Source organism: Miniopterus schreibersii (assembly GCF_964146895.1).
Source record: "Miniopterus schreibersii genome assembly, chromosome: 2".
NCBI classification, from domain to species: domain Eukaryota; kingdom Metazoa; phylum Chordata; class Mammalia; order Chiroptera; family Miniopteridae; genus Miniopterus; species Miniopterus schreibersii.
In genome coordinates this window covers 92,100,592-92,128,245 of record NC_138102.1, presented here as the reverse complement: position 1 = coordinate 92,128,245, position 27,654 = coordinate 92,100,592, and the positions used below count along the sequence as shown (strand labels likewise).

Here is a 27,654-nt window from a genome sequence, read left to right as displayed (position 1 = left end):
AACATTCTGACTAAAGTGCTACCTAGAAAGCACCTTCCTTACCTACCATAGATTATGTCTACATTTCCTTTTTTAAAATAAAACTGTATTTTAAACATTATTGTTAGTTTCCTAATTATTTTTTAAAAAATCCTAGTAAAACCTATGGCATAATTAAAATCAAACTTTTGCTTCCTAATGAAGTACTCTCTATCCTCTAAGAGGGAAGTTTTCATATTCATCCAGATAAAAAATAAAGATGCTAGTAATTTTACCTCTCAGCATCAGTCTTTGATCCAATAATGAACCTAAAATGTTTAAAAAAAAAAAAAAAAAGAAAAGTGTTAGATAAGAGAACTCCTGTTCTCTTAGGGAGCACTGCGATTACTTTTGAAAGCTTCCATATTTTACTGACAGTGATTTTATAAATTAAAATCTACCAAGATATGAAAAAAATTAAAAATACACTTAAACTTGTGAAGCAGTGACAAAGTTTTGCATGCAATAAAATAATATTATTAATAATTTGGCTGGTTTAAGTTAAGGGAGATTTATTTTGCCACAACACTTAAGTATCAAAACAAAATCTGGGCTGAAAGTTACCAAGTGCTATACACCCTTGCAAAAGTGTCTGCCCTACAGCAAAATGCACTGAACTATGTGTGCAAGGCTTTCCTCTCACTTTAACCTTTGATTTTAGAAGTCAGTCTATGTAGCAGGAACATAGAATATATTTTAGACAAGGAAGAGTTTATTGCCAATTCAGATAAAATGTCTTTATCACATCTTTAAAGAGTTTGACATTTATGTGATTTCTTAACTAATTAAAATAGATTGTTTATTTTTTAATTACCAATTTGAATGATCATCTGTGGAGGAGCTGAAATACAAAATGTAAAAAAAGAAAAAACCTGGTTAATGCAGCTCAAACTTTAACTTCATAGTTATTAAGTCAAGTAATTTATGAAAGTGGAGAATAACTGAAAGATAATAAACCATGCAGCATTTTGCAGCAACACCCTGATGTAAAGACAAAAAATTCAATTTTCTTCTTGTCAAACAAACCTTATCAGTTGGTTTTTTGAAGTAATTTTTAAAAATGAGAATATATGTTACTCTCTTATGTTAGAGAAAAATTAATAAATTTATTTAAAATGACCAATGTATATCTTTAAGGGGATGATTTTTAAAAATATAGGTAATCAAAATACCAGATCTTTCCACTTAGTATACAACAATAGAAGCTGCTAATGTAAAAAATTAGCTGAGACTTCCTGTCTGCTACTGTTCCCTCCCACTGACTTTTACTTTGGTATCAGTGAGGTTACTCTTTAAAATCCACCTTTCGGCTGCATTTTCAATTAGTATTTTGTGTACATAAAAGCTTTATAAATGATTTAACATAGACCTGGTCCCTGCCTTTTTCTGCTGAGCTCCTCATTGTTTTTTCTTCTTTTCAAAATATCATCAACTTGATTAAAAAACAAAACTAATAAAAACAAAACTAAATATTGGTACCTTGTACTAAATGTATGCAGTTCATAAATTTAGGAAAATCAACTCTATATATTTCTAGAGCCAATAACTACATTAAGTGCCAAGTCTGTGTTCTTAAATGCAGTGCCGAAATACCTAGCATTTTTAATAGCTATGACATTTACAGTAAACTTGCCTCATTTAAACAAAGTATTGTCTGGAAACACTTCATACTCAGAGAGGTTAAAGTCATAAGTGGCAACACATAAATATACTAAGAGGGATATCACAGGCATATCCTTCAAAGCAAGTATAAAAATAATTATACCATAAGTTTAAAAAAATTATTGTTACTTTAAAGTAATTATTGGAAAACATGTTAACTACTATTTAGGTCCACTGCCAAATCTAACAAATGAATCCCCAAGGGGAAAGTTTTATTCATTTATAGTTTATCAGTAGTTGCTAAATAAATTCTGATGGTTGATTTTGTCAATTACATGTATTTAACAGAACTCACTGGGATGGTGACATCTGGCTGTCAGTTTCTTCATCTTCTTTACATGGCTGAATTTTACCATAGTAAAGTGGATCACCAAGTGACTGCAAAATGGTCAGCTTTGTTTTCTGATTACCAGCTTCACATTCAAATACATAATCATCTTTTATATCCTGAAAAAGACAGAACATCCCAGCATGAACAAAAAGGGGCTACCTGGCAGACCTGACAAACTCAATAACTGAAAGTAACAACATGGGATGTTCTGATTATAAAAACTCCTAACTGAGCATGTTATAACGGAAGTCACATCCTATTTATGACAGATTAATCTTTATGTTAAGCAAACCTTACCCATTGTTTTTGTGCATCTAGGATAACATACTTACAATGTCAGAACGATCTCTTCTCCAGACCTCCAGAGATAAACACCCCAGTACCGGGATGAGACAATCCCAACATTCCTCTTTCACCTGCATACCTCTACAAACCATGTTATGTTCAGTGTTAACTATCCTGCAGCCATTATTATAAAAAAAACATGTATCACTCCATTTTACTTTTTATCCAATCCTAGAGATTTCCCTGCTTTACCTTCTCCTGCCTCCCTAATTTACCACCAATGGATTTCATGTAACCTGACTTCTGTCTTCTCCTTTGATTAAAACATATAAAATAAACTATAAAACTGTTATTCCTTAAGTCATTTTCTCAATCTTTTGAGATTTTGCTTCTGGATCTGGCCTTCAGCTCTGGCTCAGATAAACTCTTTAAACCTTTCTTTAGGTTTAAAATTTCTTTCCTAGATACCAGGCAAACAAGCACAATCAGAATTAACAAAAATCAGATATAAATGACATACTAACATATCTGGCAAGACAACACATGGTACATAGGCCAATAAACCTATTTAAGACTGCTTGCCAGAATAAAGCCCAGGATTCTTTTTACATGCCACTTTGGGAATGACAGTTCCCCTGGGGAATTTAGTTAACAAAGTCTGAGTGAAATATGGCAGAATATCATATACTGAACACATGAAAGCAAATGTTAAATATTTAAAAAAATAAAACTTTCAAAGGCCGGTCTATTTCTACTTTGTCAGTTTTCCTGCTATTGCACACACAAAACATCTTAACATTTCACTTCTAGATTCACTTTATTTAATAAATTATGCCTATTTCTCCCTTTATGAAGTTATTATTGCAAATAAGGAAATTTACACAGACTATTTCTCTTAAGAGACATACTTAAAATACTTTACTAGTTACTAATTTGAAGCAAAACAAATCAGAACTACCAATATGCAACCAAAGCAAAAGTAAAAATGCAGTTATGCATTAAAATTGCCTTTTAAACTGGAAGCCACACTTTATATAAAACGAAACTAAACAGTTGTTCCTTTTTTTAATTCAGTGAACTCCCAGAAAGTCCTTTAAAAAAAAAAAGATCACAAACTAAAGACAACTGTACTTCACATTTAATAAATTTAGATCCCAGATTAGAAACATTAGAAATGAAGACTGTAATGGTTACTTACATGGGCTGGCCAGACTGTTGGTTGTGAGTCATCAGATTTGATAGACTTTTCCACTTTAGCATATTTCTCCACCTAAGTAATCAAATCAAGAGACATAAGATATAATGGAATCGGGACTATTGCCAAAGAGAAGGATCTAAGTAACTTAACAATACAATATACTTTTTAGCACAAGAATTCCTGAATCACTAATATCACCAACTACTTATGCTTAAGTAGTTTAAAACTCTCCTGATATATTCAATTGAACCAAGTGATTTTCAAAATAAAACAAAATTAGAATCTTTTTGCCATTAAATAAACATAAGAAACACAGTGCCTTTTTAGACAGCACCTCTTCTTTTTATTTCATAAGTTGATATGACATTTGTTCTTTAGGAAAATCAGAATGTCAGAGAAATGACTAGGAAAAGGATCTTCTTTTCTTTTGGCTGAGTTTTTTATGACATAGGAGTTGTCACGTAACAGCTGATCAAATATGTGCAAACCTTTTCCAGTTTTTAGTCAGACTTGGGCCAAATATTTTGTAAATTTTATTTATTTCCTACTAGCCTGTGCAACTCAAATGCTCTCATCTTTCTGGTAACCATGATCTTAAGAGCAACTTAGACTCACTTGGGTACCTGGTAAAAATTTGGATTTCCAAGTCCCTACACTGGAGACCTGACTCAGTAAGAAGGTGTGAAGTGGAGCTTGAAATCTATATGTTTAACTGGTATCCTAGATGACTCTTTTGATTAAGTCAGATTGAGAAACTTTGTATTAGGGCTTTGTTACTCAAAGTGTGGTTTGTGGACCTCAGTGCCATGCAACCGAAGAGCTTGTCAGCACTGCCGCATCTCAGGCCTGAGACCAAGGTTGCTGAATTTGAATCTGCAAGCAACCCAGGTGATTAATATATACATTAAAGCTTGGTAAACACTGTTTTAGACATCCAGTCTGCCCTCAAAAGCTAAATTCCACCCTTTGGAATTCACACTAAATATCTCTTTCTCAGGCTGCATTCCTAGAGAAGTACGTAAGTTATCAAAAGATAATGTGGCTTACTCTCTTGAGTTGTATATGCAGTCTACTTCTGATGATTTTGGCTTTGTGCTTTTCATAATTTTTTTTTTTTAAATCACAGATAATAAGAATAGTACATGTGTTAGCCTGAAAAGGATGCAGAAGAGCAAACATCTGTTAAATGACTAACCAATTATAAAGAGTTGAGTAAATAATAAAAAGAAATGCAGGAGAAAGAAATAGAAAAATAAAAGAATTAGAGACCACTCATCATCATAAGATCCCTTCCCTATCTTTGATCATATATGTTAAGGATCAGCAAAGCACACCACCCAAGGTTCTTCATCTTGGCCACTGCTCCAATATTGTTAATTTTTAAATTTACCCAGTTTGAGGAAAAGAAGCATTACCAGAAAATTATGATAAAATATGAAAAAAAGTAGTATAATGCACATCATATAAAATGTACCATCTTTTCCCACATTTCAAAATTCTTTGGTTATTATTCCTGCTCTAAACACAGATCTATATTAAGTAGTTACAGTCTTATTACACAAGTAAATGTGAAAGAATATAACTTCTAAAACTGAAGAGTTTATTTAAAAAACAATTCCTTTTGTTTTTCCAAAAGATTCTTTGTTTGCCCAAAGTATAATAAGCTACTATTAGTTACACTTAGGTACCTTACATGAAAATGAAATCATGAACTGACTTACATCCACTTCAGAAGGTATGGCCAAATTACAGGGACTCCGTTTCCACATATCTACACACTGAAAAGTAGAAAACAGTATAAATATACTGAAAATTAAAAATAAGGCAAGGCTTTTGGAATAATAAGCTTTGTTTAAAAATATATATACTTACATTTCCTGCTTTAGAAATTTTGAGGTCATAATGCTGACCTGCTTTTCTTTCCTTTCTTTTTTGTATGAAATCAAGTAATTTTAGCTGAGGAGGAGGTGGACAGTGAGACAGATCCTGCTGTCGATTCAGAGACGACCTAGAATACCTCTTGAAATACCTGAAATATTAAGAGATTTGAAATAAACTAAGCTAATAAAAGAAATTCAGAGTAAGAATATGGGTTTAAATAAGTAAGCATTAAATATGTAATCTGTAGAATACCACCACTTGCCAACAATGTCCTAGGCACTGGTGAAATAAAAATGAACAAGACAAACGAAATTCAGGTATAAGCAGGTAAGATCATTTCAAACAGCAATAAGCAGTAGCAGAAAAAAACAGGCTACTGCAGTGACAGGGAGGGCAACATCAGGAAAGAGAAAAACTCAAGAAATGATATGTGACAGGAGACATGAATGACAAGAAGAAACCAGCTATGGAAAGCTCAGGGAATTAGTAAAGTAGAAAGAAGAATTTTAAAAGGTGCTGAGGTAGGAACAAACATTTTGTTTTAAAAACAGAAAAGGTAGGTGCACCAGGGTAACAGGAGATGAGGTCAGAGAACAAGGCCTTACAAATCAATGATAACACGTTTAGATTTAGTATGAAGAGTGCTGGAATGCTTTTAGAAAAATTTAAATAAGTGATGGCATGATCTGCTTTGATGTTTTTAAAATTACTCTGGTTTGCTTATGTGGTGAATAGACCATAAGGGAGCAGAGGTGGAGGCAGGAAGGCCAATCAGATAGAAATTTATTACAGAAGTTAAGATGAAGACGATTGTGTATTGGACTAAGGTACTGGCATTAGGCATGAAGAGATGTGGATAAGGATACAAGAATTCTTAGGGCTTCTGACAGATCCAATATGGCTTTATATCACTATTCCCAAAGATGTACCGTTTCGTCAGAATTATATTATTTCTGTTTTAATTCTCACCAGAGGATATTTTTTTCATTGCTTTTCAGAGAAAGTAGAGGGGGGATAGGGAGGGATAGGGAGGGAGGGGGGAGGGAGGGGGAAGGGGGGAGAGAGAGAGAATGGTTGCCTCCTACACCTGCCCCGACCAGGGTCCAGGATGGAACTTGCAACTGAGGTAATGCCCTTGGATGGAATCGAACCTGGGACCCTTCAGTCCACAGGCTGACGCTACAATCACTGAGCCAAACCTGGGTGGGGCAGAATATATTATTTCAGTAGTAAATCAAGGATTTAGAAAATGCATAGGTGTTTTAAGCACCTTCAGACTTGATGAAGATCTAAAATGGGTAAATTAAACAATCATGTAAAGAGAACTTAATGATGAGCCAACTATAACGGCAGTCCAAATTTATATGTATTCTTTTATTTTATTAAGTAGAAGAAATAAAACATTTAAAGACAAATTACCCTGTTATAAAAAGGCATTTAGTTATAATAAAACTTCTAAAACTGTGGTATTTTCCTAAATCTCAAATTTTTTATTGTTTAAAATTTATATTAAAATTTAAACTGGTTACTGGGTATTAGGAAATAATAATAAATTATTCTTTCTGTTCATACTTGTCTTTATCTTTTTTGTGAGTACTCTAAACTTATAGAAAGTTGGTTCTGCAAAAGAATACAAAGTGCATCAATTCAATACAAAACAAAGTATTAAAAAAATTTTAATACATAAAGAAATACAAGGCAATTAAAAATCCTATCTAAAAAAACCCAATAAACCAAAAACAGAGCACTTACATACTTTGAGAGGGAAAAGGTACCATAAATAGTGAAATTTAGAGCTACTTGTTTAGGAACATCTTTTGGTTTATCTTTTCACAAAAGTAATTACCGTTTCATTGGGTGCGTGTTCATCTTTTGCTTGTTATAGAGCAGTCTGTTTGCAGTGCATGTTACAGCTATAGAAGGATCAAGACACAGTGGTTCAGTTGTAGCTAGGATCAGTTGGCTCTCAAGCAAAAGTTTGTCTTCCTAAAATGTGTAAAAGCACATGTCAGCACCAAACTTAGGATTTTAAAATCAAACATATCACTTAATCTAGAAATATTCCTTGGAACTCTGCTAAGGACTACAGTAAAATATACTATTTCAAGTTCCAATTCAGTGGGTAAACTTTATAAACTTGACAGCATAATGAAATTTCTAATGGAAATTCAGTAATTAGTACAGTGTACAAAATAGCCAAACTGTAAGAATGCCTATTCCTTAATCCAATAAATATCTACTGAGCACCTACTACATATTAGGCATTGTTCTAGGAGTTGGGGATAAAGTAGTGAACAAAACAGATAAAATCCTCTTTTACGAAGCTTATAGGATGATCAAGATGGATCACATAATTTTCAGTATCTAGGAGATATGGTCACATTCTATACTCAGCTTCATTTTATTATAATAAAAATGACTACACTATTACTGCATAAACCCTAGATACACAATTCCAAAGAGTATACAGGCTCTTTATTGGCATCATGTAACTTACTTTACTGAATCTTATTTTTTTCGCTTAATCTCTGAAATGTTTTAATGGCTGCAACTAAATGTTTAAGAATCAAATGAGTTAGTTAATATTGTAGAATAAAAATTTTTGCAATTAAAAAAACACTGCTTCTTTCAATAGTTCCATTCAACTTTTTATTATGAAAGTTTTCAAAATTACACAAAAGCAGAAGTGTAATGAGAATCATGTACCAACACCCTATTTCATTTAACTACTTGCCCCTCTAGCTTTTTGTTTTGTTTTGTTTTGTTTGTTTGCTGGAGTAATTTAAAATATATCTCTGACATTGTATTATTTCACTTGAAAATACTTCAGCATGCACTGCTAACTGGTGAGGACTTCTAATATCCAGTCTATAAATTTCCGACTATATCAAGAGTATATTTTTGGTTGGTTTGCTTGAATGTGAACTCGAATAAGACCTACACATTGTATTTGGTTTTTCTCTCTCTTGTCACCTTTCTTTTCTTCTGTAATGATAATCCTTTTTCTTTCCTCATGCAGTTATTTGTTGAATTTGACCACTTGCTTCATGATATCATTTTTAACTGAATCTGGCTGGCTGCTTCCTCATCTTGTCATTTTTTTTTTTTTAATTCCCTGAATTTTCTGTAACTGTTAGATGTAGAGGAATGATTTAATTCAGGTTCTTTATTTTTAAAAGAGTTTATTGTTATCTTTTCATGCATCACACCAGGATATACACAATGATCATCCCACTTTTAGACCAGTGGGTTTAGTCAGATCCCTGCATTATAAAAATTTCCATGAATCCATAATCTAATAGTTTTTCAAATCTAAAAATTTCAGCTGTCTGAATTCATTAATTCGTTAAGATTTCCAAGTGACAATATTTTCAAGTCTATCATTTCTTTTGTACCTATTAGCTGAAATTTTTCTAAAAAAAAATTTCCTTTAGTTACTATTGGGCTATCTAATGTATAGTTCATACAGAAAAGCAGAATAAATACTATAGTCTGTCACTTTATTTTTCAATTCTCAGAGTAAGAAACTGATGTCCTAACAACATCCAATGGTGACCAATGAGTTTGTTTTTGAATATCCTTTTAATAGCTTTTAACTTTCTTTTAAACAAAAAAATTATAGCTCCAAATTAGAATACAACACTTGTTACTGATAAACTGAATCTTACTTTATAATAATATTCTCACAGATTAAATAATTCTAATTATTGATATTGTCTTTGGTTTAGTAACTATTTCTCTCTATAGCATCAGAGAAATAAGTGAACACTCCTATGAGTGGACACCTCACATATATTAAGGCAGCACTGGAGGGGTAAACTGGCTATTCTCAGGAGTAAGAGAGGTTCCTCCACTATGAATAGTAAAGAAAGCATAGGCCTGCTTTAAAATCCTAGATGATAGGAAATCAGTATCTATTTGTATCCATGGTACAAGCAAAACATCTTTCTTTTCTTTGAGAGGGGTTTAAAAAACTAAGTTTCACATTGGGCAGATCAGGTCAACCTAACCCTATTTTGCCATGTCCTAAAGCAAATGCGACTGAACTGTTTTAGTTCCTTGAGGGATTACTGCATATACAGAGACCCTTAACTTCTAAAACTCATGAAGAAATCCCAAATGTTACACACGAATAAAATTATGAGCAGAAAGTATCTTTAGCTTAACTTAATGATAAGTGTTGTTTCATCCTGTATTTTGCCTGTCTGGGATTAAAAAACAACACAACTAACCTGGGTCCACTTATGGTTATCACTTGTTATTGAATGTACATCACAGATTAAAGTCTAGAAGAAATCAAAAATTTAAGAACACATTAATACATAGGCATATAAACATATGAAGACATTTAATAAATAAACTTCAAATAAAATCTAAATAATGCTTCTTAAACATCCCTTACCTGCATTGTTGGACGTAAGAGAATGTGCTTACTTTGGTAACCTGGAGATTTCATATTATTGGACTGCCTGTAGTCACGTATTTCTGCTATGACACATCCACAATGAAAAATATTAACCTGTTTTAAGTGAAAATACTTAAGTATCATTTTTTGAAAGCCTAAATAAGTGGGTTTATATTGAATGTTTCAGGTTCTTTACACTCTCATGGAATGTTTCTGGTTACTCAAATACTCTTAAACGGATTTCCTTTGTGGATTTACCACTACATACATACACCCTTTAAAAGGAACTATTTCCTGTTCATCACTCTGACCCAAGAAGCAGTTTAAAAGGGTTTCTAGTTATATACTGACATTTAGCATTTGTATTTTGTGTTACAGATCGCTGGAATTGCTGTTTTTCATTGGCTCAGTTATACTTGGCTAATTTTGTCAGTTATTGTCAATCAACCCTGTCAGAGTTTCAGCTTATAGATACAACTGCTATTATCTGCCTGCTAGAATTTCCACAAGACAGTCTTTATTAATAAAAAAAGCTAACTATAAATTAAAATAATCTTCTGTTAAAAATACTGTTTTCTAGCCCTTTTTCTATGTCCAAAGGTAAGAACCTTTATGGCTTAAGACTTCCTAATTTTCACTTGCCAGTCACTCATAGTATTGTTTTTTTTCACCCATTCAGAATTTTAAATGGGTACAGTGACCAGGCTATCAGTCATCATGTTCATGCTATTTAACAAGTATTTATTGAGTTACTACAATATGAATTATGCACCGGGCACTATCCAAAAAACTTCACAGACACAGTGGTGAGACAACACTTGTTCTCAGTGTGGGAAGACAGGTAATAAACATGCAAACAAATAAAATAATTTTAAATAGTGATGAAAGGAAATAAAACAAGAAGGGGCTAATTTAGATTGTGTGCTGTTATATAAACACCTCTCTGAGGAAGTGATGTTTCAGCTAAGACCTGAATCACAACAGAGCTAGACATTTGGAATAGATCACTCCAGGTAGAAAGAATAGTAGATGAATAAGCTTGACGTGTTTTAGTTTGGAAAGAAGGCATAAATGGCTGGAGTGTAACGAGTGGGGATGAGAATCAGAAGATGAAGACAAACAGGAAAGCAGGGGTTTTGTGCACTGAGAGGACACTAAAGAACTTTAAGCAGGGACCTCTTTTTGTTTTGTAAACTTAATCTGTGGAAGAGTTTATTTCTGGGGTTCTAGAATGGAAGCAGGAAATCCAACAAAGTAATTACAGCAGGTCATGGCCATATACTTAAAAAGATACAGCTGACATTTGCTCATGGACTGAGTGTTAAAGGTAAAAGTAGGGTCATCCTTTATATTCAAGACTGGCAACAGACTGGTTTGGGAGATAAAACAAAAAGTTCCCTTGGGAGATTCAAGATGGCAGCAGACTGAGTGGAAGCTACACTGACACTCTCCTGGGACCAAACTGGAATTATAACTAAAATATAGAAAAACCATCCTGAATAATCAACTGCAGCTGAAGATGAGCTGGAAAGCACCCTCATAACCAAGGAGGAAAAATGGAGACCACATAGAGACCAGTATGAAGTATGCAGTTGCAAGAGGGCTGGCAAGGCTCCAACAGGCAGCAGCTGAAGGTCCAGAGGGATTTCTCAGCTGTAGAGGTTCCCACTGAGGACTCTGGGGCCTAAACCCCAGGCTAGGCTTCCCAGGCAAGAGCACCAGAAGCAAGAAAGGTGCCCACATAACATCTGGCTGTGAAAAGCAGTAGGGTTTCTGTCTGCCAGGGAGAGAGGAATGGAAATGCAGGAACGCTCTTAAAGGGCTAACGCACAAAGTTTCATGTGTAGCCACTCACCTTGGGCTCCAGCAGAGGGAGGGCACAGTGCACTAGAGCTGTGTGAGGAGAATCTAGGGTTGTGGACTCCAGAGATTGAGATCAGAAGGCACCAGTCTGGATTCCTGTGCCAAGTCATTCCCTCATACTGCAGAGGACATCTTTCTCAGGCAGACAATTGGCTGCTTTTGCCTGGGGTGGGGAAGCAATTGCCCCACCCTGCTGGAAAACCTACTCTATCCAACAAGGCTATCATTCAAGATGAATGATATCAAGGTGAAATAAAAAGCTTTCCAGACAAAAAAAAGGGTAAAGGAGTTTATCACCACCAAACCAGCACTGAAGGAAATGTTAAAGGAACTGCTGTAATTAGAAGTAGAAATAGAGAAACATAGGCATAAAGAATTAAAATGGCAATAGATAAGTATCTATCAATAATAACCTTAAATGTAAATGGATTAAATGTTCCAATAAAAAGATACAGGGTGGCTGAATGGATAAGAAAACATGACCCAAATATATGCTATCTACAAGAGACCCACCTCAAAACAAAAGACTCACATAGGATGAGAGTGAAGGGATGGGAAAAAATTTTCCATTCAAATGGAAATGAAAAAAAAAAGCTGGGGTAGCAATACTCTTATCGGACAAAATAGACTTCAAAATGAAGACCATAACGAGAGACAAAAAAACGTCGCTACATAATACTAAAGGGATGGATCCAACAAGAGGATATAACCCTGATAAACATGTGCATCCAATATAGGACCACCTAAATTTATAAAAAAACTTCTAGAGGACTTTATGGGAGACACCAATAGCAAGACAGTCATAGTAGGGGACTTTAACACTCCACTGATTTCACTGGCTGGGTCTTCCAGACAAAAAAAATGAAGACGGAAACAGTGACCCTAAATGACACACTAGATTAGATGGATTTAATTGATATTTACAGAACCTTCCACCCCAGAGCTGCAGAATATACATTCTTCTTAAGTGCCCATCAACAGATGAGTTGATAAAAACCCTGTGGTACATTTACACCATAGAATATTACACAGCTGTAAAAAAGGACCACTTATCCTTTGGGACAGCATGGAAGGAACTGGAAAATATTATGCTTACCAAAATAAGCCAGTCAGAGAAAAACAAGTACCACAAGATCTCACTCACATGTGGAATGTAATATACAAAATAAACTGATGAACAAAATAGTATCAAAGACATAGAAGCATGGAACAGACTGAGGGATCTCAGAGGGAAGGTAGGGGTGGGGAGTGAGTGGGGAGAGATTAATCAAAGAATTTATATGTCTATAAGTATAACCCATGGACACAGACATTGCTATAGGGAAGGCCTGGGATGGGGTGGATGCGGGGTAGAGGGGATTAATGGGGGGGAAAAGGGGACATCAGTAATACTTTCAAAAATAAAGATAAAAAAATGAAGTTCTGTTTTGTCATGTTAAGTTAAAGAACCTGTTATATATCCTAGTAAATACAGGTTTGCAATGGTAACTGGAAAAGAGATAAGCAAGAAATTAAATGTCATTTTAAAGCTCATGAAGAGGGTTGCGATCACCCAGGGAGAGAGTGTTACTAGAGTGCCTAGGCCTTAACCCGAACCTGAACATATTTATGGGTTGAAGAGTTGACAACAAAGATGACTGAAGCATTGGAGAGAAAACAAGAAAACCACAAATGTGATATCTCAGAAGTGAAAAAGTTATTTCAAGGAAGTAGTCATTTGCACTGAAATTTGCAATGAGACCAAGTCAGATGCAAACAGAAAAGTTTTTTTAAGTGACAGTACAATATGCCTGCATTTTTTAACTAAGAGAGGAAAATAGATGATAGAAGGGAGGGAGGTTACAGTAGCAAATCACTAAAAAGGAGGAGGACCCAGAAAAGAAGTGAAGATGTTGCCTTAGGAATGGCTTACTTCATCCATTTTAACAGGAAGGCAAGCAGAAAGTATGGACAGAGATGTGGGATGCTGGTAGACTAGTGCTAGGAAGAAAACATCTATTACCACTCATCTGATGGCTTCTTTTTCCTCAGTAAAGAACATAGTATAGCTGGGGTGAAGCCAAGAGATTAAGTAGTTTCTTCCATAACTTCTTGATTGTAGCTAAAGGGAGATTTCCAGTGGATGAGCTAATTTTCATAGCGATTTTAGAAGAATCGACTAAATCTACACATTTCAGTTGTAGACTAAAGGATAAATATCCCACAATAAACCAATTTTCATATAGCTTCTGATAATGTTTCATTTCATATTCTAAGCACTATCGAGAAAACATAAATATCCTTTATTACAAAACAACATATAGTTGAGAAATCTAAGGACATTTTTAAAAGAAAAAAACTGCACCTGAGATTTTTCTAGGAGATCAACCAAGATAGGAGGCAATTCTTCTGCATCCAAGTATTCAAGCAATTCTCCTTCTTCATAAGGCAGTCGAATGGTCTCAGAATCTTAATTTTAAAAAAAAAGTTTCTGAAAATTATGAGGCTCACAGAAAAGCCTAGGTGCATAATCTAAATAAGTTTAGAAAACAAAAGAGAGAATAAAGCCAAAAGGCTCTCCTAAAGTCCTTCTTTATGTACGGATTATAAAAGAATCAGTTTACATATTGCTAAAAGACTATTAACTGCATAGAATTTTATATCAGAAGGGAGAAAACTGCCTAACATCTCATAGAAAAACATCTTTTTTTTTTTAAACATATCTTTATTGATTTCAGAGAGAGGAAAGGAGGGGGGGGGAGAGAGAGAAACATCAATGATGAGAGAGTCATTGATCGAGCCCGAAACCCGGGCATGTGCCCTGACCAGGAACCGAATCCCGATCGCATGGATCCTAGGTCAATGCTCAACCGCTGAGCCACGCCCGGCCGGGCTCTCACAGAAAAACATCTAGCATAATAAACACAATACAAATCACAGCCAGCAGTGCAATAATCAGAATATGATAAAATTCCATCTGGTAATTGCAAAGTCCTCAAAGACTGCTTAATCTAATCTGGAAATCATCGATAATTTGGTACCTAATCTGAAAAATGGTTATTTATAGAACAAAATTCTCTTGGTGTAACATTTTACAATTATCAACACAAGAAAAAATCCTTAACCAGGTGAGTTCCTTATAGAACTCACATCATCATATCAAATTTTTTGATGGCTTTTTAGTGAAATCTAAGGTTACTTATGTTTTAAAACTCTTTTATATTCACATTAATAAAATGTTAACATATGTAAATTACTCAAAAGGCAGTAAGTCTGCTTAATTTTGAAAGTTTCAGACCCAGAGTACATTCAAAATGTAGAAGAAAAACATACCTTAAAACACTTTATGCTATCTTAAAATATTAATGGTAAGAGAATGAAAGAAGTTTTGAATAATTATTTTAAAATTACATCTTTTATAAAAATTTAACTACAATGACCTGTCTCAATCAAAACACTCCTCAAATGCATATTTCAGGAAGGTTAATCATATTAGAGATAATTTCTAGTATTAAAATAAAATGTCATATAGAGGAAAATTTGGGATCAAAGTCTTCTTTTATTAAGCAGGTTAAGAAAACACTTCTAAAAGACAGCACATCCTGCCAGGCAGAGGGACTTTTGTAGATGATGCCCTCTGGAGGTTCTTACCTGATCCATTTTTCCCCCTGAGCATCAAAGAATATCCCTCATTTCCTGGGTATAGGTTGACCACTAAACATGACAATGTCTCTTGCATGACAAGCTTCTCTAACAAGTTCACATTTCTTCTTAATTTCTGCTTTAAAAAGAGGCAGAGCTCATGAAAACAATCCAGCATAACCTTAACAAATAATACTATGATTTAACAAAAGCAGACCTGAATTAATCTTTTGGTGTTCATTCCACATTACGATGCTGAATACACAGGGAAGATTCACAAACATTATAGCCATCAAGTACATAACATCTATGTAAACTTAATTATCTATTGCTATGTATTATGCAAATTAATTTGTATCACAAAGAAAAACCAGTGACCTATCTATAAAACAATAAAAAAGTGAAATAATTCTATATAAGTGAATGAAGAATTCGGGGCATTCTCTTTGGTTGTATTGTTACTGATACAGGTGCACATTTCTTAAATATTTTATGGTCTAAATTAATTCAAACAAGTTCAACAGCTCAAATTTGCTGAATGTTAAAATCAAAAATATCTAATTGCTAAGAAGTGGGCAATTAAAACAATTTTCTGTAAATTCAATTTATCTACTCCTTAAAAACTACTTTGTTAGAAAACAATCCATCAGAGCCCTGGCAAAGGAGCTCAGTTTGTTAGAGCATTGTCCCAATATGCCAAGGTTGTGGGTTTGATCTTGGTCAGGGCACATACAAGAATCAACCAATGAATGCATAAATAAGTGGAACAACAAATCAGTGTTTCTCTCCCTTCTTCTCTTAAAAAAAACCAAAACAAAACAAAACAAAAAAAAACCAGAAAATGTAATACACATATATCAAAATCCATTTTCGAAATGCACATGATTTAAAATAAAACCCAGCTGACAACACTAAATCCACTGAACCACACTGGCCAGATGAAATAAACTATTCTTAAAAAAAAAAAAAAAAAAAGTTACTCAGGCCCTGGCTGGGTTGCTCAGTTGGTTAGAGCATCATCCCAATACATCAAGGTTGTAGGTTCAATCCCCAGTGAGAGTACAGCCAGGGCAGATACAAGAACCAACCAATGAAAGCATAAGTAAGTGGAACAGCCAATCAATATTTCTCTCTCTCCCTTCCTCCCTCTTTCTAAAAGGGAATGGAAAAAGTCAATGGAAAAAAATAAAATTAAAATAAAATAAAACCCAATTACAGATACAACGATTCTTGTCATGAAATCTTATTTGTGAAAGACATCAGTTAATAGAATACTGTATTTACTTTTGCATGATTTCAAATAACATGTTTTGAGTATCTTATATTAAAGATGTATAGTCATATGCAGAGAGAAATTATAAGTTCTTGAGCTACTGTCACCATAGAATCAAAACACTGCATTTTCAAATTTGAAAAAGTGGTAAAACAACTTTTAACCACTTTGATATTAAAAAAAACTAGCAAAGAGACTAAAATTTTAAAGTCTTTTCAAGTGTAGGGAAAAAAACCTCACAATCTGACATAAGACAGAATAGTTAGATAAATTTTGACAATATGAATACTCTTCAAGAAAACAAGTTTGGCCCTGGATGGTTTGGCTCAATTGGTTGGAGCATCATGGTACCAGACACCAAAAGGTGGTGGGTCCAATCACCAGTCAGGGCAAGTGCAGGAGGCAACTGATTCATGTTTCTCACACTGATATTTCTCTATCTCTCTCTTTCTCTGTCTTCCTTTCTCTAAAATCAATTAAAAAAACAAAACAAAAACAAAACAAGTTGGTTCCCGCGTAGTTCTGGAGTGAGCATACAGATTAGAAGACAGAAAATTTCTTAAAGGACAAGTTAGTACCATAGGCTTGTGGGCCATATAGTCTATGTTGCTCAGCTCTGTCATTGCATTGTAAAATCAGCCATAGAGAAGATATAATAAGCCAATGGGTGTCACTGGATTCCAACACAATTTTATTTACAAAACACACAGTGGGCCAGATTTGGCTGGTGGACAGTGGTTGCCAACCCCAGTGCAGAATCTTTATTTATGTATCTCTCCTATCTTAGTTCTGTCTGAAGTGCAGAACATGTTCATTAAATTGATTATAGTGATAGTTTCATGGGCATATACATGTCAAAATTTATTAAATGTATATTTTAACCACTGTATTATTAATGTGAAATTTATTATACATCAATTATACCTCAATAAAACTTATGCAAAACATACTGTAAGATTTATTTATAGTTTAACAATAATTTTTCTCCTAATGTGAAGATTTCAAAGGTTAGATACTATGGGAATTCCTAAAAGGTAAAATGACATTCATTTTTAAAGACAGATAACAGAAACTCGTACAGCCCTTTAAGATCCTTACAACCTAAAGGTACAATAAGTATCAATAAATCAATTTCTATTATATTTCAACTGCTCACACTTTTATGCTAAATACAAATAAATTTAACCCAGCCATGAACTAATTTTTGTGACCAAATTCACCTTTTATTACCACATCGGATTTTCCTACTTGCTCTATAATAGCTTTAACTTTTCAATACAAATCACCATGAGGAAATAGATTACTTTTCTCCTATCTTCAATCTACAAATAATTTCTCAGGAGGAAAAAGAAACCTCCTTTTGCCCCACCCAATATATACAGTGGCTTTGCTTCTTCTGACTTCCCAATGGGATATTCTGTTACTCAGTAAACACTTTTCCCATCTCCTACCTAAGCATATGATCTCTACCTTGTAGCCAGAGCTCTGGGTCAATTATAAAACTGGATAGAATCTGGCTGGTAAAATGTTAGCTCATTCACAAAAGTATACATCAATATCTGCTTCAAATGTAACTCCTTCAAATTTCCCTCTTCCTCTACATTTCAAGAGCAGTAACAATATAAAAAACGTATACTTACCTTAACCTCAGGCTCTTTTTCACATTCTTCAATATATAAGTCATAAAGTTTTTGAAATACAGATTTTCTAAAATTTAATAAAACAAAGACAATATGCAAAATAATGTGAATACAATAATCATTGTAAAATAAATGTTACTGAATTTTCTCATAATTTTTTTTCCAATTTTCCAAAGACTGGGGGTGAAGTGGACATGATAGCTAACATAAACTAAGAAAGTTCTAATGTATGCAAAATACCTGTAATATAACATTTCTAGCACAGCGCTTATTTAAAATTTAATAAATGGTGGCTCTCAGCACATTTCAATGAATCTAATATGTAATCAATTAATTAAGTATTCATACCTTCCACTAGATAAGTATTTCCTTTTAGGAGGTCTCTGTCGGGCACTTTCAATGACATACTAAAAAAGAAAAGTTTATGAAATAGCTTGCCTTTTGCTCAGTGAATGAACACTGTATTAAGTATACTTAAAACACATATAAGGCTAAAAAGGCTATTCAGTCACTAAAGTCTCTGATTCCTATTAAATTATACCTTGTAGGAAAAACTATTTAACTTCTAAATATGCTATGAATGAAATTTAAACTGCACTAAAATTTAGCACAATATTCATTGCTATGATATAAGCAAAATCATAAAGCTTTACAATTGTGATTTCACAAGTCAAATATTCGCTGTATGTTTTATGGTTGTTCAGAATATGCAGAGCATATCCAATTGCAAGTACTGTATATATTTTTTCAGCTATTTGTCCCTTGAACTGAGCAATAAGAAAACTTGTCAAAACAGGAAAACATGATTTTAGAAATTCTATGTCCTTGTTTAAATAATATTAATACTGCAGCATTATTTAATTTTTATTCTACAGCATTATTATCTGAGGATTTCAAGTAACAGATGATTCAAATATCATCTGCTACTTTTATACATTTACAGCAAAATTATTTGCATACTTGTCCTAAAATATTAATGTACTATTTTGACATCAGATAAAAATCTTTAAAAACTGAGTTTTGTCAATTAACATCAACACTATATCAATATATAACTTAGTCAAGCCTCACCTCCGCACGATCCAAAGCTAGTTCTAAAGCTTGTTGCTGTGAAAAGTAAATAGTGTATTTGGTAATATTAGTTATTTTCACAAAAAAATGTAATATACACATAACATTTGTAATTGTTTAAGTTTAATTTTCTAAAATGTCTAATATATTTCCCTTTCTCTCCTCCATATATTGCATGCTCAATATATATTATAAAGAAAAGATTAGGCACCTGATTATGACAACAAATTAGATAAGAAATGCTAAAATAGCTTTTTCTGGCCAGGGCTTGAGGCTGATACAGAGCCATGGAATAGATATAGTAACTACAACCGTTTCATAAACTTTAACTTCTTCAATGTCCTAAGAGCACCATTCAGTAAAAAATATATTGGACATCAAGTATGCAATTCAAGTAAAGCAAAGACTAAACTCTCCTAATCTGATAAGAATCCTGAAAATTTAGGTGCTATTATGTTGGCACCTAACATCAACTTAGAAATTCCTAATATATTAACATAGAGAATCTTTAACATGTTTTTAGGTCAGTGCCTAGTAGAAATGCAATAAATAATGGCTAATTATCATGTCTGAATGACTTTAAGACACCATCAACTATAAGCACACATCATTCATTTAGGTAACATTAAGAAAAATGTGCCACCAATTATAATTGTAAGATGTCATTGATTGTAGACTTATCCTCAAATCAGTAATATTAGAATGTAAAAAAGAATGTATCTTAGAGTTGATAAAACATAGTATTATTAGAACATGTACAATTTAAGATCACTAATAGACTCCCATCCTTCATCCATTACTTGGAGACCCTTATTTTAAGGCAGGGAAGAGAAATAAGATAACCTCATATCTTCCCCATCTGTAAAGTTTCTTTTGTAAGGATACCTAAAAATAAAAAGTACTGGTTTTAAAGAAAATTAAGCAAATATACTATCAGGGATTTCTCTTGCTAGTTTTGTGATTTGGGTACTACACAGGGTTATTGTATTTTTTATTCACAATGATAGTAACTTTTAATTCTACTGATAGGCACAGAACTTTCATTTTTTTATTTACAAGAATCTAAATTTTTCTGCTTTATTTTGTAGACTCCAACAATTAACTTACCAAGTTACATGGAGTAAAAACTCTCAGCACCCACCAAAATCCCAAGAGGGTAAAGAGAAGAATAAATATTGCCAGACTTTGGAAATCATGTAAAGGTTTAAGTGGCCCTGCCACCCTAGTCCTAAGGATGAGGAAATCATGATTACAAAAATAGCTGGGCTTTTAATTTAGACTGCAATAAAAAACAACCCACATTATCAAACATCTAAAATGTAGTAAGTGAAAAAAGTATGAAATATATAATTTCAAAAGGTTCAGTTTAAAATAAATTTATACCAACTCATTAAAAAAATCTTATAAGGGTCAGATTCCCAACAAAACTGGGCAAGATGACATTCCTGAGTATAAAGTATTTTCCAGCACAAAAACATAATTCTGGATATATACACTTGACAAATACATAAGGTTCTTTTAATTATTGTGGCTCTAAAACCTTAAAGTTTATATAAAAAAGTTATAATAAACACAAATATACACTCTATGATAATTTTAAATAGCCAATCTTCTCAGGTAAATATTTCACTTCTGTAATCAAAATTTCAAAAGGTTCAGTGAGATATACCTACATATGTAAATATAAGCATCATTTATACACTACATCCTTCAAATACTTTAGAAAGAAGTGATTAGTTAATATGGATACAAAATAAAGCAAGGTCTGTACCTCACTGTAATAGCTCTACTTATCTGTAATAGAGTAGGGGTAGAGAGGCAAAATCCCAAAAGAAGAAAGTGGTTGTTTTCTGAGGTTAATTCAACATAGTGGTCAGTGTTCATTTATCCTTGTACTGTCAAATACTGCTGCTTCTTTAAAACGTTAGAAACTGTTTTTTCCCCTTTGTCTTTAATTTTTTAGTGATAAAAGTTAAATGTCCAGCCCTAAGTATGTTTAGTGAACAGAAATGTGCCATCAGAAGACTAAAACTCATGCTCTTAAATGTTATTTACAGTAAGCAGGTTACATTTGTTTAAAAAAAATTTTTTTAATCTAAATTAAGAGGAACTTTAAAACATGAGAAACCTCCCAAACTACTTGTATTTATACCCATCCTCCTTGCCAATGATTTGGACTATGGTAAACAGAAGTATGTATTTTTTAATATTTCACAAAGATAAAGAGAGGTGGATTATCTGTATAACCAGATAGAATAATTTTAACACAGAATTGAGAGATCATCCCCTATTTTGTGGAAAAAATTTTGCATGTGACTACTAAGTAATTTCCCAGTTAGGAAACTTGAATAGGCTACAAGAGGACTTCTGTATCTATAACACATATATTTTTACAGAGATAAAGGAAGAGAACAATCTAAAACGCAAATATCAACATACTGAGCTTACCATTGTGGTATAAAATAGAGATCCAAAAAGAAAACTTAACTGCGCTGATGAAGTAGCGTGAAAACCATGTTTTTAATATCAATTTTATAGCGCTGTAAAAGCAAAAACAAAACCCCCATATTAACATAAACTTATCAAGAGAAATGAGATAATACAGGTATATGTTTTTCTAACACACTATCTAATAATCAGCAACGATGAAATTCATGTACCACAATCTATCCATTTAGTGTTGAAAAGTAGAGTTTTAACTAGGTAGGGCAAAATACAGTTTGCAACTTAAAATGATTACTCACTTTCTTAAAAAATATTTAACATCCAGGAGAGAAAAGAACAAAAGTTCACTGTTGCTGCTCTCATTACTCCTCTGGATTACTGTAACCACCTGCCACTGGCCTTGATTGCTGTACAGATCACTTTATAAATCATATATTTCATCATACCTGCTGGTAATTCCCCCAAATGCCCTAGGCTACGTTTTCCAGATGCAGCTCTAGTCCCTCCAGCCCTTTCCCGCAAGCAAACTGGATACACTCCTGAAGAATCTCATTTCTCTTAACTCAAGGGTTCTCATTATGGCTGCAAAACAGAATACCAGGGTAGCTTTAAAAAGTGGAATACCCAGGCACCACACTCCATATTCTCATTAACTGATCTGTAGTGGAGCCCAGGGATCAGCATTTTTGGAACTCCCCAAGTGATTCAAAGGTGCTGTCAGGGTTGAAGTCCACTGCAGTATCCTCTCTGCCTCCAACAAGGATGGTGCATATCTGCTCTGAGTGATGCTAAATAAATCAAGCTTATTTTTTATTGAAATCTTTACCTATCTCCTTGTAACCTGTGTGTCTGTCTATACAGGTGAGCTAAAAGCACATCTTCAAATGAGAGAAAACAGTATTTTCCACGTAAAATTCTTCTGGTTTGTTTTGGTGAACCCAAAGCTTAGGTTTTGCCAGTTTAGGTTTATTAAAAAAGGGGTGGGGGTGGGGGTTGGGAGAAAACAGGAGGGGGAAAAAAAGACCCAAACTACGAATAATCATTTAAAACATCATTAAGACATTAATCCTACCCTTCAAGAGCTCATAGGAGATTTACTATGAGTTCAAGTTAAGATGAAAAATTTCTGATCATATCTAATGGCGTCTCGGTCTTTTGGCTAAGATCAAGTGTAAAATTAGATCTCTTGTCACTGAATTGGGAAAATGGGGGTGAGGAAGGTTTAGTGACATTAAATTATTTAAGTATTACAGACGAAAACCAATTACTACCGCTTACTGTATACTGGATATACATACTAGAAGTCTGTGAGAAAAACCACTGTAATCATCGTCTATAGAATAAGGCGCTCAGAAACAGTGAATTTCCCAAGCTCACATTACACTGTAATTCAGACCACTATCATTTTTTAATCTTAGATTCTTTCTACTAAATCTTACAACCTTCAGACCAATCAATCCACCGTTTTTTAGATTTTTAAAAGCAAAACATTTAAAATAAAGACCCGATTCTGTTCAGATTAACATAATTATTTTTCTTAATTTTGCTGTAAGTTTACACCATGGTTATCAACCACCGTACTGTACTTAATCTAACCTGGAAAATCTTGCTAAACACCTATTTCGAGTCCTACCAGGGACTTTAATGTGTTGTACTGAAGGAAACACAGCTCCTCCCCACACGGTGGTTACGGGAGATGGCTTCCAGAGGAAGCTGCATCGCCAAGACCGTTTCTGAACTCCCGGTAACCATGGCGAGGACCAGTAATTAATACAATTGTAACGTCGCAATCGATTCCATTGATTTCTCTAATCGACCTGAGTTCCTTCCAACTGCTGGAGCCTATGTAACATCTTAGGCTTTACCTGGAAAACGCCGCAACTCAAAAGCGAAGGGAACAGCCTTTATTCAATATGGACACCCAGAAACCCGCCCCGAAGAAGCAATACGCGAAATTACTGCGCGTTTCAGAATACCTGTAACTGGAACTCAAAAGTCAAAAACAAAATGAAAAGCGTGTTTGGTAGCATGTGAGAGTCAACGGAGGTGGCAGCCAGGACGGCCGCCGGCTCCGCCCGACCTGCGTCTCCGGGGACACCGTCTCAGTTCCCCGGCCTCCGGAAAGCGACGAAAAGCCACTCGGGAAGCCGCTCGCTCACCTCTGACCCCGGTCAGCTCTCGCGCGACTACGCGGCTCACTGCCTCCCACCTGCGCAGGCAGATCCCCTGCTGAGACTCAGGACCATGCCACAGGCTCGGCCAGAACGCTATGTGAGGGATTGTGCCTGGCCGCCGGCCGCGCGCCCACCTGCCCCTTACTCCTCAAGGCCCTCTAGCTGGCGCAGCGCGGCGCGGCGCCTCAGCCAAGTCCCGGGCCTGTTCGAGCGCCCACGCTTCCGCCTGGCGTGCTGGGCGGTGCGCTGGTGACAACGGGCGGAAGAGGTGGAGCCGAGAGGCTGGGTGGGTGATGAGGCTGGGTGCCAGAGGCTGGTCCGCGCTAGCGTCTGCGGATTCTGGTCCCTGCAGGCCTAGGGTCCAGGTCTGTAATGTGCGAGGTAGTGTTACAGGCACCTCTCACAGACATCAAGAGACATGTTATGGGACAACCCCCTGAGTCAGAGGGAGAGAACTGTTCCTACCTCGGTCTTGTCGCCCTCTATAAATGAATTTAAAGGAGAGCCCTAATTGTGTTGTGTTCAAAACTTGAAGCATGCGCCTTTATTGAAGAAGCAAGGCAAGCAAATCTATACATCTGGTTTATGCAGTGCTGATGCGCTGTAGCTAATCTAAAGAGCTGGGAGGGGGGGGGTTCTGCTTTATATACCCCCGTCTATAAGTTTGTTTTTAACAATTTAAACTTTATATTATTATTATTTGTACACCCCAGTGACCAGTCATTACATGACTTAATAGATGATCATCCCAATAATTCCTGCACCCATTCAGCACCACGCCTAATTATAATATTATTGACTATATTCCCTGTGCGATTTTAAATTATTCTGTTAGATATCCTGGTACAGATTAACTCTGAAGGTCTCCACTTTTCTTTGTTATGACGTTTCCACAATTTATGAGAAGCACCTGGCAATTAAATCCTGAGACTGTTGGCTTCTCTGTTTAAACAGTGGGATGAGATAAAACTGCACTCCTTCCCCTCCTCTCTGCTGTCTTTTAGTTGGTTTTTAGGGTGATTTAAATTATGTATGTATTCTTGCCCTGGCTGGTGGTGCTCAGTGGTTAGAGGGTTGGCCCGTGGACGGAATAGTTGTGGGTTCAATTTTCAGTCAAGGGCATGTGCCTGGGTTGCAGGTTTGATCCCCAGCAAGGTCTCAAGGTCCATGTGCATGCAGGAGGCAACCAATGGATGTGTCTCTCTCACATTGATGTTTCTCTCTCTCTCTCCCCACCTCTCTCTGTCCGTCCCTCCCTTCGACTCCCTCTAAAAACCAATGAAAAAAATATCCTCTGGTGAGGATTAACTAAAAATAAAAATAAAAATAAATTATGTATTATCTGGTTGCATTAAGATTCCTCCTCCTTTCCCTCTTCCCTTCCCAATCCTCTCTCCTTCCTGCATCCTTTTGTGAGAAGGAGAGGCTTTAATCCTTTGTCCTTAAGGTACAGTCCTGCTATAAGCAGCCTGCAAAACTTTTTGGCTTTAATTTTCCTGTCTCAGTTTCCCTATACCACTTGTCCTGAAATTTTTCTAGTTTTTCATTGTCCTATAACAGTAGGATGTGGCTATTTTTTGAGGTGTAGGGTGCCCTGTTGAATTTCTAGGGTGAAAGAAACTTGGGACTAATTTTCCTTGTCGCCCAGCCCATCCAATAGAAAGGGAATGACATGATTCCTACATTTACTAGTCCAAGCCATGCAGCCTTTGATAGTATATCAAGTGCCAATAAATTTAATGTTGAGGAAAAAACCAAACAACCTCACTGGACAGTTTTTAAAATTCAGAAACTGAATAACCAGCACACATTGCAATATCTGTAATTCTACACCTTTAAACAACTTTGGCTGTTGGATTATAAACTTTTAAGAAATGTTATTGAGGTGAAGTTCACAGAACATGAAATGAAACATTTTGAACTGTACAATTCAGTAGTGTTTAGTACATTCACAATGTTGTTCAACCACCAACTCTGTCTAGTTCCAAAATATTTTTTTATCATCCCCCCATTAAGCACTTATTCTCCTTTCTTTCCTCTCCCAGGCTCTAGCAGACACCAAATTCTTTCAGACTCTACAGATTTACCTAATCTGGATAGTTCACATAAATGAAATATGTAATCTTTTTGTGTCTGTCTTTCACTCAGCATAATGTTTTACAGGTCCATTAACCTTGTAGTAAGTATCAGTATTTCATTCCTTTTTATGGCTAATATTCTGTTCCACTAGATGTATATACCACAATTTTAACCATCCATTGATGGACATTTGGATTGTTTACACCTTTGAGCTGTTGTGAATAGTGCTGCTATGAATATTCGTGTGGAAGTATGTGTCAGTTCTTTTGTGTATATACTATTAAAGAAAACCAGAGCCTGGCAGTTGTTTAAGTGGTAATAACTTTCTTATTTTATTCAGGAACTATTGCAATTAGGGGAAGAGAGACCTCAATATAGAACTGGACCCAGGTCCAAATACAGCATGAGCAAGTGAAGATTTAGAGCCAAGGAGCAGGGTGGGGTCAGTGGATGGAAATTTCCTAAAAGGAAATATCAGGTGTAAGGGGGCATTCTGACTAAACATACTTGACAGAATTCTGACTCAAAGCAGATCAGGCTGATCAGATTTCAAGAAGTGGGGATGGGGGGGGATGAAAAAATTGATCAGGTGTTGAAGAGTGAACAGATATCAAGGCAGACATTCTCTCTAAAGTGATTTAGCAGGATTCCTGCTACAAATGGTTGATGCAGGTCCCATAAAGTGGATACTGGCTTAGAGAAGCCTGGCTAAAGTTTAGTGAAGGAGAGACTGCTGATCAATATGTACCTAGAAATGGAATTGCTGAGTCATATTTTCATGCTTAATATTTGAGGAATTGATAAACTGTTTCTACAGTGGCTGAGACATTTTACATACTAATAGCAATATACTGTAGTTCCAATTTCTCCACATCCTCCCCTACACTTGCTTTTAAAATTATTTTTTATAGCCATCCTAGTAGATATAAAATGATATTTCATTCTGATTTTGATTTGCATTTCCTTAATGTTGTGCATCTTTTCATGCCTTTGTTGGCTATTTGTCTATCTTTTTTGGAGACCTGTCTATTCAAGTCTGTTGCCCATTTTTTAATTGGGTGGTTTATCTTTTTGTTAAGTTATGAGTTCTTTATATATATGGATACTAGAACCTTATCAGATATATATCAGTTGCAAATATTTTTCCCCATTCTGTAGGTTGTCTTTTCATTTTCTTGCTAATGCCCTTTGATGATAAAACTTAAATGGTCTAATTCATCTATTTTTTTTTCTCTCTTGTGGCTTGTGCTTTTAGTGTCATACTTAAGAATCCATTGCCAAATCCAAGTTTGTCAAAAAAACAAATTCTGCACACTGAGTAAAACAAAGCAGAACGGACTTTATTACAAGTTTCTACCGACAAGCCTGGAATCTCAAGACTAGGGAGCAATGAGTTTCAAGTTGCTCATAGACTAAAGGGTTTTTATGGGGTAAATGTGGAAGTATTTGTTTTTTTTCAACTTATTTTTTGCCTAGTAGTCTTCTTTATTTGTATCAAGGTAGCCGAGTCAAAAGAAGAGAAAGTCCAAAGATGGCATGAACAGAGTTGGTGTGTGGGGCTTAGCTGGCATCCTGTCCTGATTTTTCAGAAGAGCTATAAATCCTGAAACTTGTGTGATAGGGGCCCCATTTCATTCTTTTGCATGTTGTCCCAGAGCCATTTGTTGATGAGACTATTTTCCCCCTCAGTGAATGGTCTTGACATCCT

General features: G+C 35.0%; 1 protein-coding gene across 19 annotated transcripts in view; it reads right to left on the bottom strand.

Annotated features, from left to right (window-relative positions):
- The window catches only part of SUPT20H (SPT20 homolog, SAGA complex component), a gene marked incomplete at its 3' end in the record, with an annotated part of 37,083 nt that extends 12,968 nt beyond the window's left edge, over positions 1-24,115 (bottom strand). For 7 of the 19 annotated variants that reach the window (XM_081129697.1, XM_081129704.1, XM_081129690.1 and 4 more), the window contains exons 1-16: positions 23,670-23,830; positions 21,697-21,788; positions 19,249-19,284; positions 18,526-18,584; positions 18,178-18,244; positions 15,274-15,403; positions 13,988-14,091; positions 9,778-9,894; positions 9,608-9,661; positions 7,222-7,361; positions 5,367-5,523; positions 5,216-5,272; positions 3,495-3,566; positions 1,976-2,127; positions 833-859; positions 255-287 (exon numbers count right to left, since the gene is read on the bottom strand). In XM_081129697.1, coding sequence (XP_080985823.1) covers positions 255-287; positions 833-859; positions 1,976-2,127; positions 3,495-3,566; positions 5,216-5,272; positions 5,367-5,523; positions 7,222-7,361; positions 9,608-9,661; positions 9,778-9,894; positions 13,988-14,091; positions 15,274-15,403; positions 18,178-18,244; positions 18,526-18,584; positions 19,249-19,284; positions 21,697-21,699 — 1,208 coding nt within the window. In that variant the 5' untranslated portion in view covers positions 21,700-21,788; positions 23,670-23,830. Of the gene's footprint in view, positions 1-254; positions 288-832; positions 860-1,975; positions 2,128-3,494; positions 3,567-5,215; positions 5,273-5,366; positions 5,524-7,221; positions 7,362-9,607; positions 9,662-9,777; positions 9,895-13,987; positions 14,092-15,273; positions 15,404-18,177; positions 18,245-18,525; positions 18,585-19,248; positions 19,392-21,696; positions 21,789-22,139; positions 22,276-23,669 lie in introns of those variants that run through there. The other 12 variants (XM_081129700.1, XM_081129703.1, XM_081129687.1 and 9 more) reach the window with 10 other exon arrangements.
- Between the last annotated feature and the right edge of the window lie 3,539 nt (positions 24,116-27,654).